Below are 14,890 nucleotides of genomic sequence, written 5' to 3'. Positions count from 1 at the left end.
ACTTTCATATTTATATTAATGAGTCATTATTAGCATCAATCTCTTTGTGCCTCTAAGCTTTACTTTTTATTATATCTCTTATCAGTCTTGCAATCTATCCTCTACATATATTATTTCAAAACAAAACACAACGTACACTTTTAAGTTCAGAAAATCACCTGCATTTTACAGTCATCAATGGGAATAAAGCTTAATTTCACTTCTTAATGATCGGGATTATACTTGGACAAAACACATAATTCTACGATACGAGTGTTTTTACATGAGCTATCGGAATCAATCAATAACATGTTCCATTGAAAGGGGATAGCCTGTTTTTGAATAATCATTAAAAAAACAAGATGACACTTGTACATCAATATACGTAGTTGTGAGAGCTAAATCTAGAGACTTCTGATTCGATCTAGGAAATGTCCAGTCAGAGGAGAGATTAAGGAAGTACAAGCGAGGATGGGTGAGGAGAGACAGACGCCATGCCACATGGAGGCTGCTAAGGAGCCAAGGACTAGAGGCAGGGGTGACTAGCATGGTCCACAGAATTGACACACAGAGAAAGCTTTGCCCCAAAGCCCACGCTCTCAACTTGGACTTCCAGCCCCTAAACCATGAGAGAATATATCCCCACGCCCCCTCTCCCCCATGGGGCTTCTTGTAACTGAACCGGGGTGTCATCCGACTCTGGGGAATCCAGGCCGAGCTGACTCACCTCAGCTTTAATCTTGTTGTCTCCGAAGCAGAGGTGCTGTAAGTAGGCGGCGGCATTGGACTGCACCGAGGGAAACTGATGTTGCAACATCTGGATCACTTCAGGCAGCTCCGGGTCTCTCCACCCAAACTCTCTGAACAGAAGGAAGCAGGGAGAACGTGAGACAGAAATCCCACCACCCGCTGGTGCAGCGCAGCAACCCCCAAATCACCTGCGAGTTCACCTGGAAACGCAAGACTTCTGCCGTCAAATCGATGCTGATTCACAGAAACCCCACAGAACAGGGTTTTTTGGTGTTTAATTGCCCCTGAGAGTTTCAGAGACTGTACCTCTTCCAGGGGTAGAAAGCCTTGTGTTTCTTAACCCACCATGCCACCAGGGGATTTTAAAACGTTTTGAACAGATGATTCAAAAGTTTCTCCATAGGTACACATGTCTACATTATATAGAGACCATATATGGGTATGTAAGTAAATAATCTTCCATGCTCCAATAAAAGTTAGATGCATCTTATTATGAAAATGTAAATTTTAAAATGGCACATGGATGTATGTGTGTATATGTGTGTATTATTACCCTGGTGTGAAATATGCTATAGAAAGTCAATTTCTTCCCCAATGGAAAGATATGTATGGGTATATAGGTGTGTGTGTTTCAAACTTTTCATCATGCTATTGCACACTTACTAGACTTCAGCACAGCATCATGTAACTTACATGGACACCAAACCAAACCAAATTCATTGCCATCCAGTCAATTCGGACTCACAAGCACCTTACAGGAAAGGGCCCATGTCTTTCTGTGGCTATAAATCATTACAGTAGCAGAAAGTCTCTTCTTTCTCCTGCAGAGGGGCTGGTGGGTTCAAACTGCTGAACTTGGGGTTACCAAGCCAATGCATGATGCAAGTAGAAAGCAAAATATTTGTGTGACCCGCTGTCCTGCCACGGTCTGACCACCTTGTGGTTTGCCTGCGTATTATTTGGGGTGTCAGATTCAGGCGCGGCCAAAAACTAAATTACCAGAGAAGAAGAAATATAACTGGACAAGTCCACTAAGAGTGCCCTGATGGCTTGCTGCCATCATTATTACTATACTTATTATTGCTGTTGTCATTCTCACAGTCACCTCTGTAAAAGTCAACAGGCTCCCTGAGTGATTCTCAGAGGATATAGATATAACGTGAAAGCTTTATCAAAGAGAAACACTTATTTACAGAGCGAGCGTCAGTCCGACAATGTCAATCATACATCGTATGCATTGCACAGCCTTTCCCAGGACTTCCTCTTTAGCACGGAGCTCCCCAGGAGGTTGGTTGTCTCTGACTCCTTCCACAATATGCTACAGGGTAGTGAGGGCCCTTTGAAGAGACCCGCTTGATTGTGTTGTCATACAACCGAGTGTACCTTTATGAAATCCATCTGCTCAATTTGTGAGAAAATGGTGAGGGCGGGGTCAACTGGATGAAGTCCTTTCTTGTACCAAGGGGTAATTTTTTTTTAAACAGAGAAATACAAAAGGCAAACTCTGAATCCACAGATAACTACTTAACCCCACGAGCCACACAGGGCCATCATTTATCTGAATGAGGGGTTGGCAGTGAAGTGAGAAGCGTTTACAGCAAACCATCCCTGCTTCTGGAGAAACTACTGTGAAGAAGGCAGGCCACTGATGCCAGGTCCAGGCTGCAGCTCGGAAGAGCCCAAAAAAAACAAACCCAAAACTCACTGCCATCTAGTCAGTGCTGACTCAGGGAGACCCCGCTGGTTCCTGAGACTAAGTGTTCAAGGGCACAGAAAGCTCAGTCTTCCTCCCATGAGCTACTGGTGGTTTTGAACTGCGAACCCTGCAGATCACAGCCCAACGTGCCACCAGGGGTTCCCCTAGGAAGTGCAGACCAGTATGGACCACAGACCCAGGTTCAAAGCTTTTCTTAGAATAGGACAAGTTCTCCTTTTGTTTTTTTAATTTTTAATCATTTTATTGGGGGCTCTTACAGATATCACAACATTCCATAGTTCAATCACATCAAGCAGTATTGTACAGTTGCGGCCACAGTCAGTTTCAAAACACTTTCTTTCTTCTTGAACTTCTTGATAACAACTCCCCTTTATCCCCTCCCTCCCAACCCTACCCCCCAGGAACCCTTATTATTATTTTTCTCCCCTATAATAAGAGGGTTTTGGCCATTTCTTACACAATCCAATATATTCATTCATATGCAATTCTTTTGTTGATCCCATTGAGTAGGTTATATCAATGCAATCAGCTCCCATACCCTCCCTTCCCCACCCCTCTCTTCCTGTACCCTCAGGGAACCATTACGCCTATTACTGTTTCTCAGGGGTTCATATCTTGGTTTTCATGTACAGAATGATCTTAAATATACAAATGAACATACACAAATCTAACATGATTAATGAAGTAAAGCAAATAAAAACCATAATAGTAAAGTGAGGAAATATTAAAGAGCTAACAGATAATAATGTGGTTCCTCAGTGCCATACCGCACCCTGGATTTATCATCCCTTCCGTGCGACCCTCCTAAGAGGGACCGAGAACTGGATACGTTCTTTCTTTCCTTTATCACAAATGGTAGGCTATCAAGCAAGCTGGGGCTGGTGCTACAACCTGCATCCTTTCTGACAAATGGCCACCCTACGAGATAGTCTGCCTTTTGAATTAGCTTGGTTTTTATCGTAAAGATAAAGCATTCAATTTCATTTGCACCTCATATTGAACCAGTAAATATCAAATCTTCGGGGGATACATAGGCTTCCTTAAAAGGGCACAGGGACTAGTAATGAATTGCTGACAAACCATATTTAAGTGTTTGCTGACATTAGCTATTCCTGGTGCATTTGAATTATGGTGCTGGGGAAGAATATTGAAAGTACATGGACTGCCACATGAATCAACAAATCTGTCTCAGAAGAAGGATGGCCAGAGTGCTTCTTAGAGGCCAGGATGGCAAGACAGTCTTACTCTCACCTACTTTGGACAAGTGAAAAGGAGAGACCAGGCCCTGGAGAAGGACGTCATGCATGGTAAAGCAGAGGGTCAGCGAAGGAAAGGAAGGCCGTCAAGGAGGTGGGTTGACTCAGTGGCTGTATTAATGGGCTCAGACCCAGGAATGACGGTGAGCTTGGCACAGGCAGTATACCGCTTTGTTCTCTTGTCATAGAGTAGCTATGAGTCAGAACCAAATTCGATGGCACCTAGCAACAACAATAAGGTATCCCAATCAATTCAATGGCATTCGTGAAATGCAAAGGGTCAGTTCAACCATGTGCTCTGGGGTCAGTTAGTTGGAAGTAACTTGATGACAATGAGTGTTTGCTTTTTTCAGCTGACCCTTGGTGAGGCAGTGGTTCAGCTCGGTGGTTCAAACTTACCAGCTGTTTGGTGGAATGGAAGCGAGAGAAGGAAGTCTGCTTCTGTAATGATTCCTTCCCCCAAACAATAACAAACAAACTCACTGCCCTCAAGTTGATGCAGACTCACAGCGACCCTCCTGTGGGTTGCTGAGACTAGAACTCTTGATGAGAGTAGAAAGCCCCATCTCTCTCCCATGGAGTGGCTGTGGTTTTCGAACTGCCGAGCTTGTGGATGGAAGCCCAATGCGTAACCACTATTCCATGAGGGCTCCTTTTCTGTAATGCTTACTGCTTTGTAAACCCTATGGGGCAGTTCTACGCTGTCCTAGTGGGTTGCTGTGAGTCAGAATTGACGCAATGGCAGTTGGTTTGATCGGCTTGGTTATCTGATCTACGTAGAAAACAATTATGAACTGGAAAACATGAACCTGGTTTTCTTTTTCATTTCCTGTGGTTGCATGACTCTACACCATGTCTGCTTATGGAATTTTGTTTTCTGTACAGATTAAACCCATATCTACAGAATAACTGTAAATAAAAATTATAAGTGTCATATAAAGGCAGTGATGGTTAAGATGAATGTAGGTAAGCCCATATTCTTACAAAGCAATTAGTAAAGAATTTATTTCAGTCTATTTTATTAGGCAAATGGTAATGGCTCTATTAAATACAGGCTTATAAGGCATATATAAAGAGCACATTTTTAACACAAGTTCTAGAGGGTCAGTCTTGGAACCATTTTTCCCATAACTTCTGCCTGGCATGAGTGTGTGTGCGCGTGCGCACACACACACACACACACACACACACACCACCCAATGGAAAAATGAACATTGCAAAGACTTGTGGGTTCAGGAAGGATACAAGTGGCATCATCCCACCCAAAGCCAACTACTGTGAGCAACAAAAGGTCTGTGTGCACCTCTGGGTTTGGGACAAAGATTGGAGAAGAATCGAGGCATGTGAATGATGGTGCTGGTGAAGAATATACACATTACCACGGCTGTCAAAAGAACAAATTAATGTGTCTTAGAAGAAGTGTGGCCAGAATGCTCTAGTGGTGAAGTTTCGTCTCATGCAACTTGGACATGTTCTCAGGAAAGACCAGTCCCTGCTGTGCGTGCCATTGAGATGGCTGTAACTCACAATGAACAGCAGCAACAGCAGGGTTGGGAAGCTCCGTCCTTGCCACGACTAGTGAATGCTACCACCATTTACCGATGAGTAGGTACACCATCTGAAGAGTGCTTGAGATGAAGATAATACCAAGATTTGTTTATAACAAAGATTTGCCACCCTGCCCCCCACTGATTGGCTATGAAACAACTGCTGTTATAGAGCACCGTTGAGTCCACTCCCACCCACAGAGATCCTCTAGGATGGAGCAGGGCTTTCTAGGGAATGGATGGCTAACTCTTTTCTTCCAAGGAGCCACTGGTGGGTTCAAATCTTTGGGGCAGCAGCCAAGTGCTTCACTACTGAGCCACACAACTTCTTCCCAAACAACTAGTAGGAGCCAAAGAGAAGCAACTAAGGACTTAGGGCAGATCTCACCAGCCCTGGAGCCCGGTCTCATGCTTCCCACGTTTGTAGGGTAGAGATGTCCAATGGGACCCTGATGCCTAGCTGGGTGCATGTACTACTCCAGGCCAGGTTGCCTCCCAAGGAAACGTCAACCTGGATTGGTACACTTTGCTTAACCTCAGAGTGTTTAACCTGATAAGCCAGCTGCCATGCAGTCACCCCTGCCTCATGGTGACCTCAGGTTTGTGCGAGTAGAAAGGTGCTTGGTGTTTGCAATGGCTGAGTTTTCTCACACAGATCGTCAGATCTTTTCCCCCTAGGGTCTCAGTGTAGACTTGAACCATCCATCTTTCTGCCAGCAGCACTTTACCCATTTGCATCCACACCTTACTCACTCCAGGGACTCTTGCACATAATAGCGCTTCAATAAGTATGTGGGTGGAAACCAGATTGTAACTCAATACCCACTGCCTTCTAATCAAGTCCCATTAATAGCGACCACAGAGGACAGTAGAATGGTCTCTGTGGATTTCTGAGCCTGTAACTCTTTACGGGAGTAGAAAGCCTCATCTTTCTTCCTTGGGGTGGCTGGTGGTTACAAACTGCTGACCTTGAGGTTAGCAGCCCAATTTGTAACCACTACACCACCAGGGCTCTATGTGGTTGCTGTTAGGTGCCGCCAGGTCGCTCCAATGGATAGCCACCCTATGGCTATGCCACCAAATGCCCAGTCCTGCACCATCCTCACAATTGTTTTTGGCTTTGAGCCCATCCTTGCAGCCTCTCTGTCAATCTATCTTGTGAAAGGTCTTCTTTACTGTCATTTACTTTGTTCTTTGGTAACCATCTTGGATTTTTCTTGGTCATTCCTAGTAAATCAAAACTGTTAATTTTCTTTGGGGGTGATGGGGTGTTGGCTATACCAGCTAAACTGTTTGCCTCCAGGCTCCCAACTTCAGGAGGAAGAAGAAACTGGGGTGCAGAGAAACTTCCTTGCTGTTAGCGTCCATAAGAACCCTGATAGTTGGAGTGTGTGGTGCAAGGTCAGGAGTTTGAAACCATCAGCCACTTTCTGCTCCCAAGAAGATTTACAGCTATGTGATACCAAGGGCTCAAGTAGAAAGAAAATGTTTTGAAAATGATGGCAACTTAGGTACAAATGGGCTTGTTACAGTTGATGCATGGATTGTTATAAGAGCTGTAAGAGACCCCAATAAAAGGAGTACATTTTTAAGAAGAGAGAGATTTACCGCTACGGAAACACAAAGCAGCAATTCTACTCTGTCCTATAGAGTCACTATGAATTGGAATCAACTTGATGGTGGTTGATTTTAATAGCCTTAAGTCACAGATCAAAAGAATGGCTGTTGTCAGTTTTCCCTGTTGCCTATGGGACTTCAAACATCTTCTCCATCCCTGTCCACTACTTCCTACCCAGACCGAGGACTCTCCTTTCTCCCAACGAGCCAAACCAGTCACCTTCCAGCTCAGCTCCATCCTACCAACACCATGTGCATACACAGACCTCCTCAAGCCTTCAAGGCTCCCGCTGTCTGCAGCATTAAGATCAGAAGACTCCCCCAGCTGATGCCTGCCTGGCCACCTCCATGGTGCTCTGTTCTTGTCACATGGACAGATGCACAATGGTGGCTCCCCCCTCTGGTCCTGGCCCAGTGGCCTCTCCCTTACACAATTAGAGTTCCACAGTTGTGTTTGTCTGGGTTGACTAGAGAAACAAATTCCTAGACACTCATATGTTTGGCAGTCCATGGTATCCAGAGGCAGCTCATCTATTTCCTAAAATCCGGTCATGGACAGCCCTAAGGAGCACAGGTCTACTCTGATACATGAAGCACTGTCTCCAGGAGTTAGCGTCAACCCAACAACATTTTCGTACAAGCAGAATACTAATCTTAAGTAACGTGAATATATTCTAAATGTCAGTTTCAAGGTCTCCTTATTCTCGTGCTTTATCTGATGAATACTTAAATAATCTTACTTTGTTGGAACTACTATTATTTCTACTTTATAGTGGAAGAAATTTCTATCAACAAATTTGCCTAAAATTACACTATTAAATGACAGGGTTGAAGTAAAACCCTGGCAGCCTGGTGGCCTCCGTTCGCTTAACCATGTGTATGCTACCTGCTGCAAGGACTATCTTGATATCGGGTCTAAAGCAGTGACAGTCAACATGGGTGATTTGCTCTCCAGGGAACATACCTGGAAAGGTTTTGATGGTCACACATAGCAGGCCGATAGGAGTGGCATTTCATGAGTAGAGGTCAGGGATACCGTTAAACTCCCCACAATGCACTGGGAAAACCCCACAACCAAGAACCGACTCACACGAAATGCCTCTAGAACCAGGGTCGAGACACTGTGGTCGAACATAAGCCCTGGATTTGATTCATGTTTACTTAGCCAGCATGTTCAAGGGGTTTTACTACTTGAATATGATAGTAGAAATAGACCAGATTCTGGTGCCAAATAATGGGGGTAAAATTCTAGTCTGGTCCCTTCCACAATGCAGAAGAGTACCTTAGTCTTAGCTGCCCTTCATTTCCATGGAGTCAATGTAGAGAATTAAAAGAAAAAGTGACAACATATAATATGTGTGAACGTGCTTGGTGAACTATATTAAGAGCTAGATATATTGCAGTAATTACTGCTCAAATACTGATTTGGGATGGATATATATATGTACATAGATATCTCCTTTTGAAATTTATAGAGTAACATTTAAATGTTTAAAATCTCATAACTTTTTTCCCCACTGTGTAGTCAATCAGACATTATATTTATTTGAAGACTTTTCAGTGCAAGGAGGTACACCATGTTGGCTTGCAGGGAAACTGTGCACTTGACGTTGCCTTTGTGAGACAACTTCCTCTCCTTCCTCGTTGGGAGGTGATGCAAACCTACTTGGCTTATATGCCGCTCCACCATTAGCCTTGGGCACATGTGTGTCTTGTGCGCTGTTGCATCCCCACTGCCTGGGGCCCTAAGTTCCATTGAGATAATAACTCCAGCCTTGGGGTCTTGTTGGGATGATTAGAAAGAATATGGATGAATCCCTGAGAGAAGGGTTTGGCACACAGTATGGGCACTTTAGCAATGCCAGGTGCTGCACTCAACTAGATGAAGGAGAGAATAAGAAATCAGAGCCATCTACAATTCCCTAGAGAAGCAGCCTTATAACTCTCACATGTTAGTGGGCTTCACTTGATAAATGTTAATGGATCTGGAGGATATGCAAATGTGACCTTTTCTTCATTAAAACCTGTCACATGGACCAACAATATTGTGACTAAATCCTCACTCTTGAAGGACTACCTGAATTGTGAAAATCCTGCCCCTTAGTACAGCGCTAAGTGGCGAACAGCTTGAGATGTGTCCTTGTGTTGGGCTGACACCAGAACCAACGTGTTGATGGCTGTCACAATGTTTTATCCGATTTACCTCCCCTCAGTACCTGCCCCTTTATTCAATTTAGCTCTTGGGGCCAGAGGCTGTGGCTGATGAAGGGACAACGGAGGCAGCCAGCAGGTACCAGAGCTAGGAAACAGCATCTCCAGGAAACACCAACACTACGGACATCTCAATATTGGACTTCCGAGGCCACCCCCTTTGTAGGTGACTTGCAATGGCCACTCTACAGAATTCATATGAGTGTGGTAGGGAGAAAATACAGCAGGGGAAAGATAGGAAAGACCAGTGTGGGTAGGCTGTGAGGTTGTTATGATAAATGAAATGGCAAGGGAAGAGGAAGACCTCTCTGAAAAGGTCATTAATTTCTGGAACAGGCTGGAAAGAGTGGTTCAGGAGGGGTCAACAGTGAGTGAACAAACCCAAGACAAGAGTGTGTCCAGGATGTCGGAACACGGAGAAGGCAAGAGGGTGGAGAGGAAAGCGTGTGGGTGAGAGTGGTGGGCTGGGTTCAACAGGATTTGCTGGCCATTGTGGGTGGGCCTTTGCTTCTGCTCTGAGATGCAATGGGGCCACTGGAATGCCACGATCCAGTTCACAGTCGTACAGGATCACTTTGACAGCAGCTACGTTATGCATATGGATCCAAACTCACAAATGGCACAGGCACAATGGGGCGTCCATTGTATAGTCAATTAGCCCACAATCAAATGGGTCTTGAGAAACAGAACGCCCTGGCTGCCACGAGAGAGCAGACACGGGATGATGGAAGGGTAGGATGGGTGCGGGTGCTGAGGAATGGTGGTGACACTGTCTTGGAGTAGGGAGACATGGTGTCTCAAGAGGAGTCAGGGGAGTTCCTGAAATGAAGTGTTAGAGAATGAGACCCTTTGTGAGCCCATCTAAGCACTCTCTACTCCTTCTGTCCTAGTGGCTTAATGGCTTATGAGTTGAGCTGCTAGCCACAAGGTCAGCAGTTTGAACTGACCAGTTGTTCTGAGGAGAAAGACAGGGATTTCTGTCCCCCCAAAGGCTTACATTCTTGGAAACTCAAAGGAACAGTTCTACTCTGTCACTAAGAGTCAAGTCAGAATTGACTGGATGGCACTGGGTTTGGTTAACTCGCCCCAGGCACATTTTACACGTTCCCTGGCGATTCTAGTCACACATCTCACAGGCCTGCTCTGAAGCCAGTGGGGTGGCTGGTCAGGCGAGCCCGTCCTTTGGAGAACTGACATCTACAGTTCTAGAATAAGAAGGAGCAATCTCGAGTAGCAAGCTTTCTTTTGGCTACTGAAGCAACTAGTGAGAAAATTAGTGACTTCGGGACTGTTGGTGGCCAATGATTGCCTTAAATCAATCTCTGCCAAGTAATGAGCGTCTCTCAATTGAATTGACTGGGTATTAAGAAGTGGAAAATAAAGTCAAACGATGACTGAGAATTTACATAGCCCTCATATCCAATCACAAGTGGCTTACATCCTAACACATTTCTGCTTCCACTAGACATCTAGATATTCTAAAAGACAATTTGGCTACAAAGGTCATGGTTGGATCTATAAACACATCTATAGAGTTACATTAAGGTGATTATTAATTTATTAATGTCACTAGTTCTTCTTAAAAAGGATGTACCACAATGTTTAATCAACTTCATATGCCTGCCAAGGGGCTTCAAAAAGTTCCCGGGAAAATGCCATTACCTTTTAATTCCATCTTTCCCTGAACTTTTTGAAGCTCCCTTGACATTAAGTGTAGTTGCCCTGGCAATCCTAACAGGCTCTGTTTAGTAGAAATAGCCCATTGTGGCTGGGGAGAGTACTGCAAATTAGTCCCCATAACCGTTACCTTGTAAAGCATAATGATTTTATGGAAAATGTTTACATTCTACAATGGTGGGCCCATTGGAAAATTAATAGCCTATGACAACCATTAAGCAACCCCCTGGACCAGGGAACTTTTAGCAGGAGGGAGGAAAGGTTTGGTGCTAAGGACACTGGGTTTCAGAGAATGAGACTCCATTGTGTTTGAATCAGCAGTTTCCACTTTGCTGATACCTGCATATGATTAGAATTTGTTTCAGGATTGCATTAGAATCTATCTGAGAAAATAACACAAGGACCCTGGACATCATCCAAGGGATTTATTATGGATATTTCAACCTTTCCCTTGTTTTATTTATGCATCTTATTTGTGGACTGGATATATACACACACACATATAAACATATATTACATACATGTGAAATACATATATTATATGATCTTTATATATGCTATATAAAAATTATATAAAGACGTATCTGCATGTATATATATTTGAGGGAATTGAACATCAAGTAACAGACTCAAAATGGACCATGCATAAATCAAAGAAAGGATTTTAAGGTACCTGCTTTCTCATAAATGATGTAACTCTATCATGTGACAATAAATACTCATGGAAGCAGAATGAGTTGCTTTGGGTCAATCTGCTGCACAGCACCCCTTTAAAGTGTTGAAAATCAAGGAGGCTACTTTGAGGACTAGGGTGGCTTGACCCAAACCAAGGTATTTTCAATTGCGTAATATACGTGTGACAGTTGTACACTGAATAAGGAAGGCCGAAGAAGAATCGGTGCATTTAAATTGTGGTGCTGGAGAAGATATTCATGGTATCAGGGGTTGCCAAAAGAACAAGCCAAACTGTCTTGGAAGAAATACAATGAGAACATTTCTTAGAGGCAAGGATGGTGAGACTTCATGTACTTTGGACATGTTGTCAGGAGAGACTAGTCCCTGGAGAAGGAAATCGTGCTTGGTAAAGGAAAAAAGAGGAAGACTTCAATGAGATGGACTGACAAAGAGGCTGCATGGATGGGCTCAAACATAAGAACAACTGTGAGTGTGGCACAGAACTGGGCTTCTTTCTGTTGTACACAGCGTCACTATGAGCAGGAACCTACTCGATGGACCCTAACACCACACCAATGGACAACAGTGAGAATAAAACTGGTGCTACTGATGAATTCATTTATGAAAAGTGAGGAGCATTTGAAATAAGCCACCTTTCTAGAGGTAGACAAATTCTAAACTCAAGAATCCCATCTCCTAAGACTCCATGCAAGTGATGTTTCTAGAATCAAGAACCTGCCCCCTGCCTCCTACCACAGCATCTTCACAACTCCAGCAGTAAATGCATATCTGGCATCAACTGCTAGCTAGTCTCCAATCGTGGCAACAATACTTATCCATCAATTTATATTGTTGATTTCAGTCTGGTAGCATGATTCTCAATTTCATCTCTGTATTTTAGTTCTTCATGGAACACCAACTAATTTATTCCAGAAATCAGAGATACTCCCTAAAAGAAAACTGAAAAGCCATAATAGAATCTCAAAACTTTCGTCTTAAAAATTTAGCATGCAAGAAAGATGTTTGAAGATGTTCAGGTAACAGGTTGTCTGACAGCAGCACCCAAGCGCTCTCTCTTTCTGAGAACACTTGAGGCTTTGTGTGATCAGAATGTATCAGGAACATCGATCTTGAGTCCTGACTTCGAACTGTTTACCGTTTAGTGGAAGAGAGCCAAAAATAAGCAACGAGTGAGCATGCAATTAGGTACAGTGCATTTATTCAGAAAGTGCTATTCAAAAATCTGTCTAACTGATCTCTTGTCTTTTGCATAGTGCTGGATTCAAAGCAAAGTGAAGGATGGAGGAAATACTTATTGTTGTTAGGTAGTGCTGTGAGTCAATCCCATGGGATGGGGCAGAACTGCCCCACCTGGTTTTCTAGGCTGTCATCTTTACGGGAGCTGATCTCCAGATCTTTCTTGCTCCTGCCAAGTTTCTGAGTGGCATTGAAGCGTCAACCTTTGGTTAGCAGCCAGACACTTAGCCACTGTACTACCCGGGGTCCTGTTTTCATGATTATTCAAACTAATGGTTTATAGCTTCTACATACACATTTGATTTGGTTTTCTCTACACTGTAGAACTAAGGGGGACATTAGCTGGAATCCCCCAGCTTTATTGTGTAGATTGGAAAACACAGCTCAGATACCTCAGTGAGTTGACCAAAGCCCCCCCCACCCCCATACACACACCCCAATGCACATGGAACATGAGGCTCCATGGTCAGGATTTGAAACATCCTCCAAGTTATTTTTAACAAAAATGTCTTATCTATCATTCTACTCTCCACATAGACTCAGCCTCTTGGTCCACAAGTTTGTTTTCACTCGGGTTATGGTGGACAAGGAATTGGGAGCAGCAGTCAGAATAACAGGAAAAGGAGGTCATAATTCACACGAAAGAATTATGGAGTAGTATTGCTTTTTCATGATGATGGCGGTGGAGTGTGGCTTTAGTGGGGGTGGGTCTTCTGTGAGGCTGTTTAATTAAGCTCAATGGGTGGCACCTGGCACCTATGAGAGCCAGAGAAGCTCTGATAGTCAAGCGACACTTGCTCCTCTTCATCTGCAATGAGGTAGCGACCTGAGCTCAGTGGAGGGACAGCGGACCACAAAAGAAAGAGAAGAGTTGAAAGACAAACTTCCCAGTCCACCTCTGACCTCCTCTGCAAAGGAAGAATCTTCTGAAGGTGAGAAGATTGTTCTGGAGCTCGTTCCACACGAGACTAAGACTGCACCTTAGGAAGAAGGAAAAGCGAAGCACCAGCCGTTGTTTTGTCTACAGGAAGCCAACACTCTGTTTATCTCACCGTTTGTACAGCTGACTCGTTGTTTTGGAATCTTGTCAACAGCAAGTCTGACACTTGAATAGAACTATTATTCAAGGAGAAGGGCTTTGTGGATTTCCTCCCTTAGTCTTTATAAGTTTTCATTTTAACGGAAGGCAATCGGAAGAGTAGGAAGTGTTTGGTGTGTATGTGGGGAGGTGTTGTGTAGGAACTGTGTTCGTCTGGGTAAGCTAGGGAAACAAATCCACAGAAACTCTTATATATGAGAGAGTTTTATTTAAAGGGTAAGTGTATGTTAAGGAAGCATCCCAACAAAGTGCTGTCCAAGCCCATAAATCCAACATTAGCCCATATGTCCAACACCAATCTACAAAGTCCTCTTCCATCTCACAAAATACACGCAATGACACTGACTACAGGAGGAAAGCCAAATCAGTGAGCGTGCAAGCACCTCAGCACTGGCAGGGGACTCCATATGGCTACTCCAGCACCCAGGGCTCATCGGGATAGGTTCATGTGGCTTCTCCTCAGGGATGTCTTGCAGGAAGTGAGCCTTGCAAGCTGAAGCAGGGAACTGGCTAAGGCAGCTGCACCCTGGTGCGACCATCAGAAAGCAAAAGACTGCAGAACTAGAAAGGCGAGGCTCACCGAGCCACATGTGCAGCCTTGGGAATCCCATGGGACAGATCTCCTCTGTCCTATAGCATCACTGCAAATGAGAGTGGACTCAACAGCAATCGGTTTGGCTTGGCTTGGGTTTACAGTTCAGAAATACAACCCAAATGTCTCTTAGAAGCCAGGCTGGTGAGATTTCAGCCCACTCACTTTGGAAAGACCAGTCATCAGAAAAGAATATCCTGTTGGGTGAAACAGAGGAGTGGAGAAAGTGAGGGAAGGCCTCAAGGAGAGGGACTGAGATTCAGTAGATTCTACCATCTACAGAAAAGACTGAGATCGTGAAGGTCCAGGGAGGAGATGACACTTTGTTCTCTTTCACACAAGGTTACCGCGTGTCTGAGCTGACTCAATATGGACACACACACACACACACACACACACACACACACACACACAAACTTGCTGGTGTCCATATCATGAAAAAGGACTAAGACATATCTATCAGAGACTGCTGTTCATTTCCACTGAAAGGAATTCTAAAGAAGACATGAGTAC

General features: G+C 44.1%; 1 protein-coding gene across 1 annotated transcript in view; it reads right to left on the bottom strand.

Moving 5' to 3' along the window:
• Positions 1–14,890, bottom strand: part of CTNND2 (catenin delta 2) — an 840,020-nt gene that overhangs the window by 296,939 nt on the left and 528,191 nt on the right. The window contains exon 9 of the mRNA XM_045285280.1: positions 707–839. Within this exon, the coding sequence (XP_045141215.1) occupies positions 707–839 (133 nt within the window). The remainder of the gene's footprint in view (positions 1–706; positions 840–14,890) is intronic.

The sequence above is a fragment of the Echinops telfairi genome, unplaced genomic scaffold, assembly GCF_000313985.2.
Source record: "Echinops telfairi isolate 266 unplaced genomic scaffold, ASM31398v2 ScPeMD7_7469;HRSCAF=8507_1, whole genome shotgun sequence".
Taxonomy (NCBI): domain Eukaryota; kingdom Metazoa; phylum Chordata; class Mammalia; order Afrosoricida; family Tenrecidae; genus Echinops; species Echinops telfairi.
Note: the sequence above shows the minus strand (reverse complement) of the source record. Positions and strands in the feature narration are given on the sequence as shown.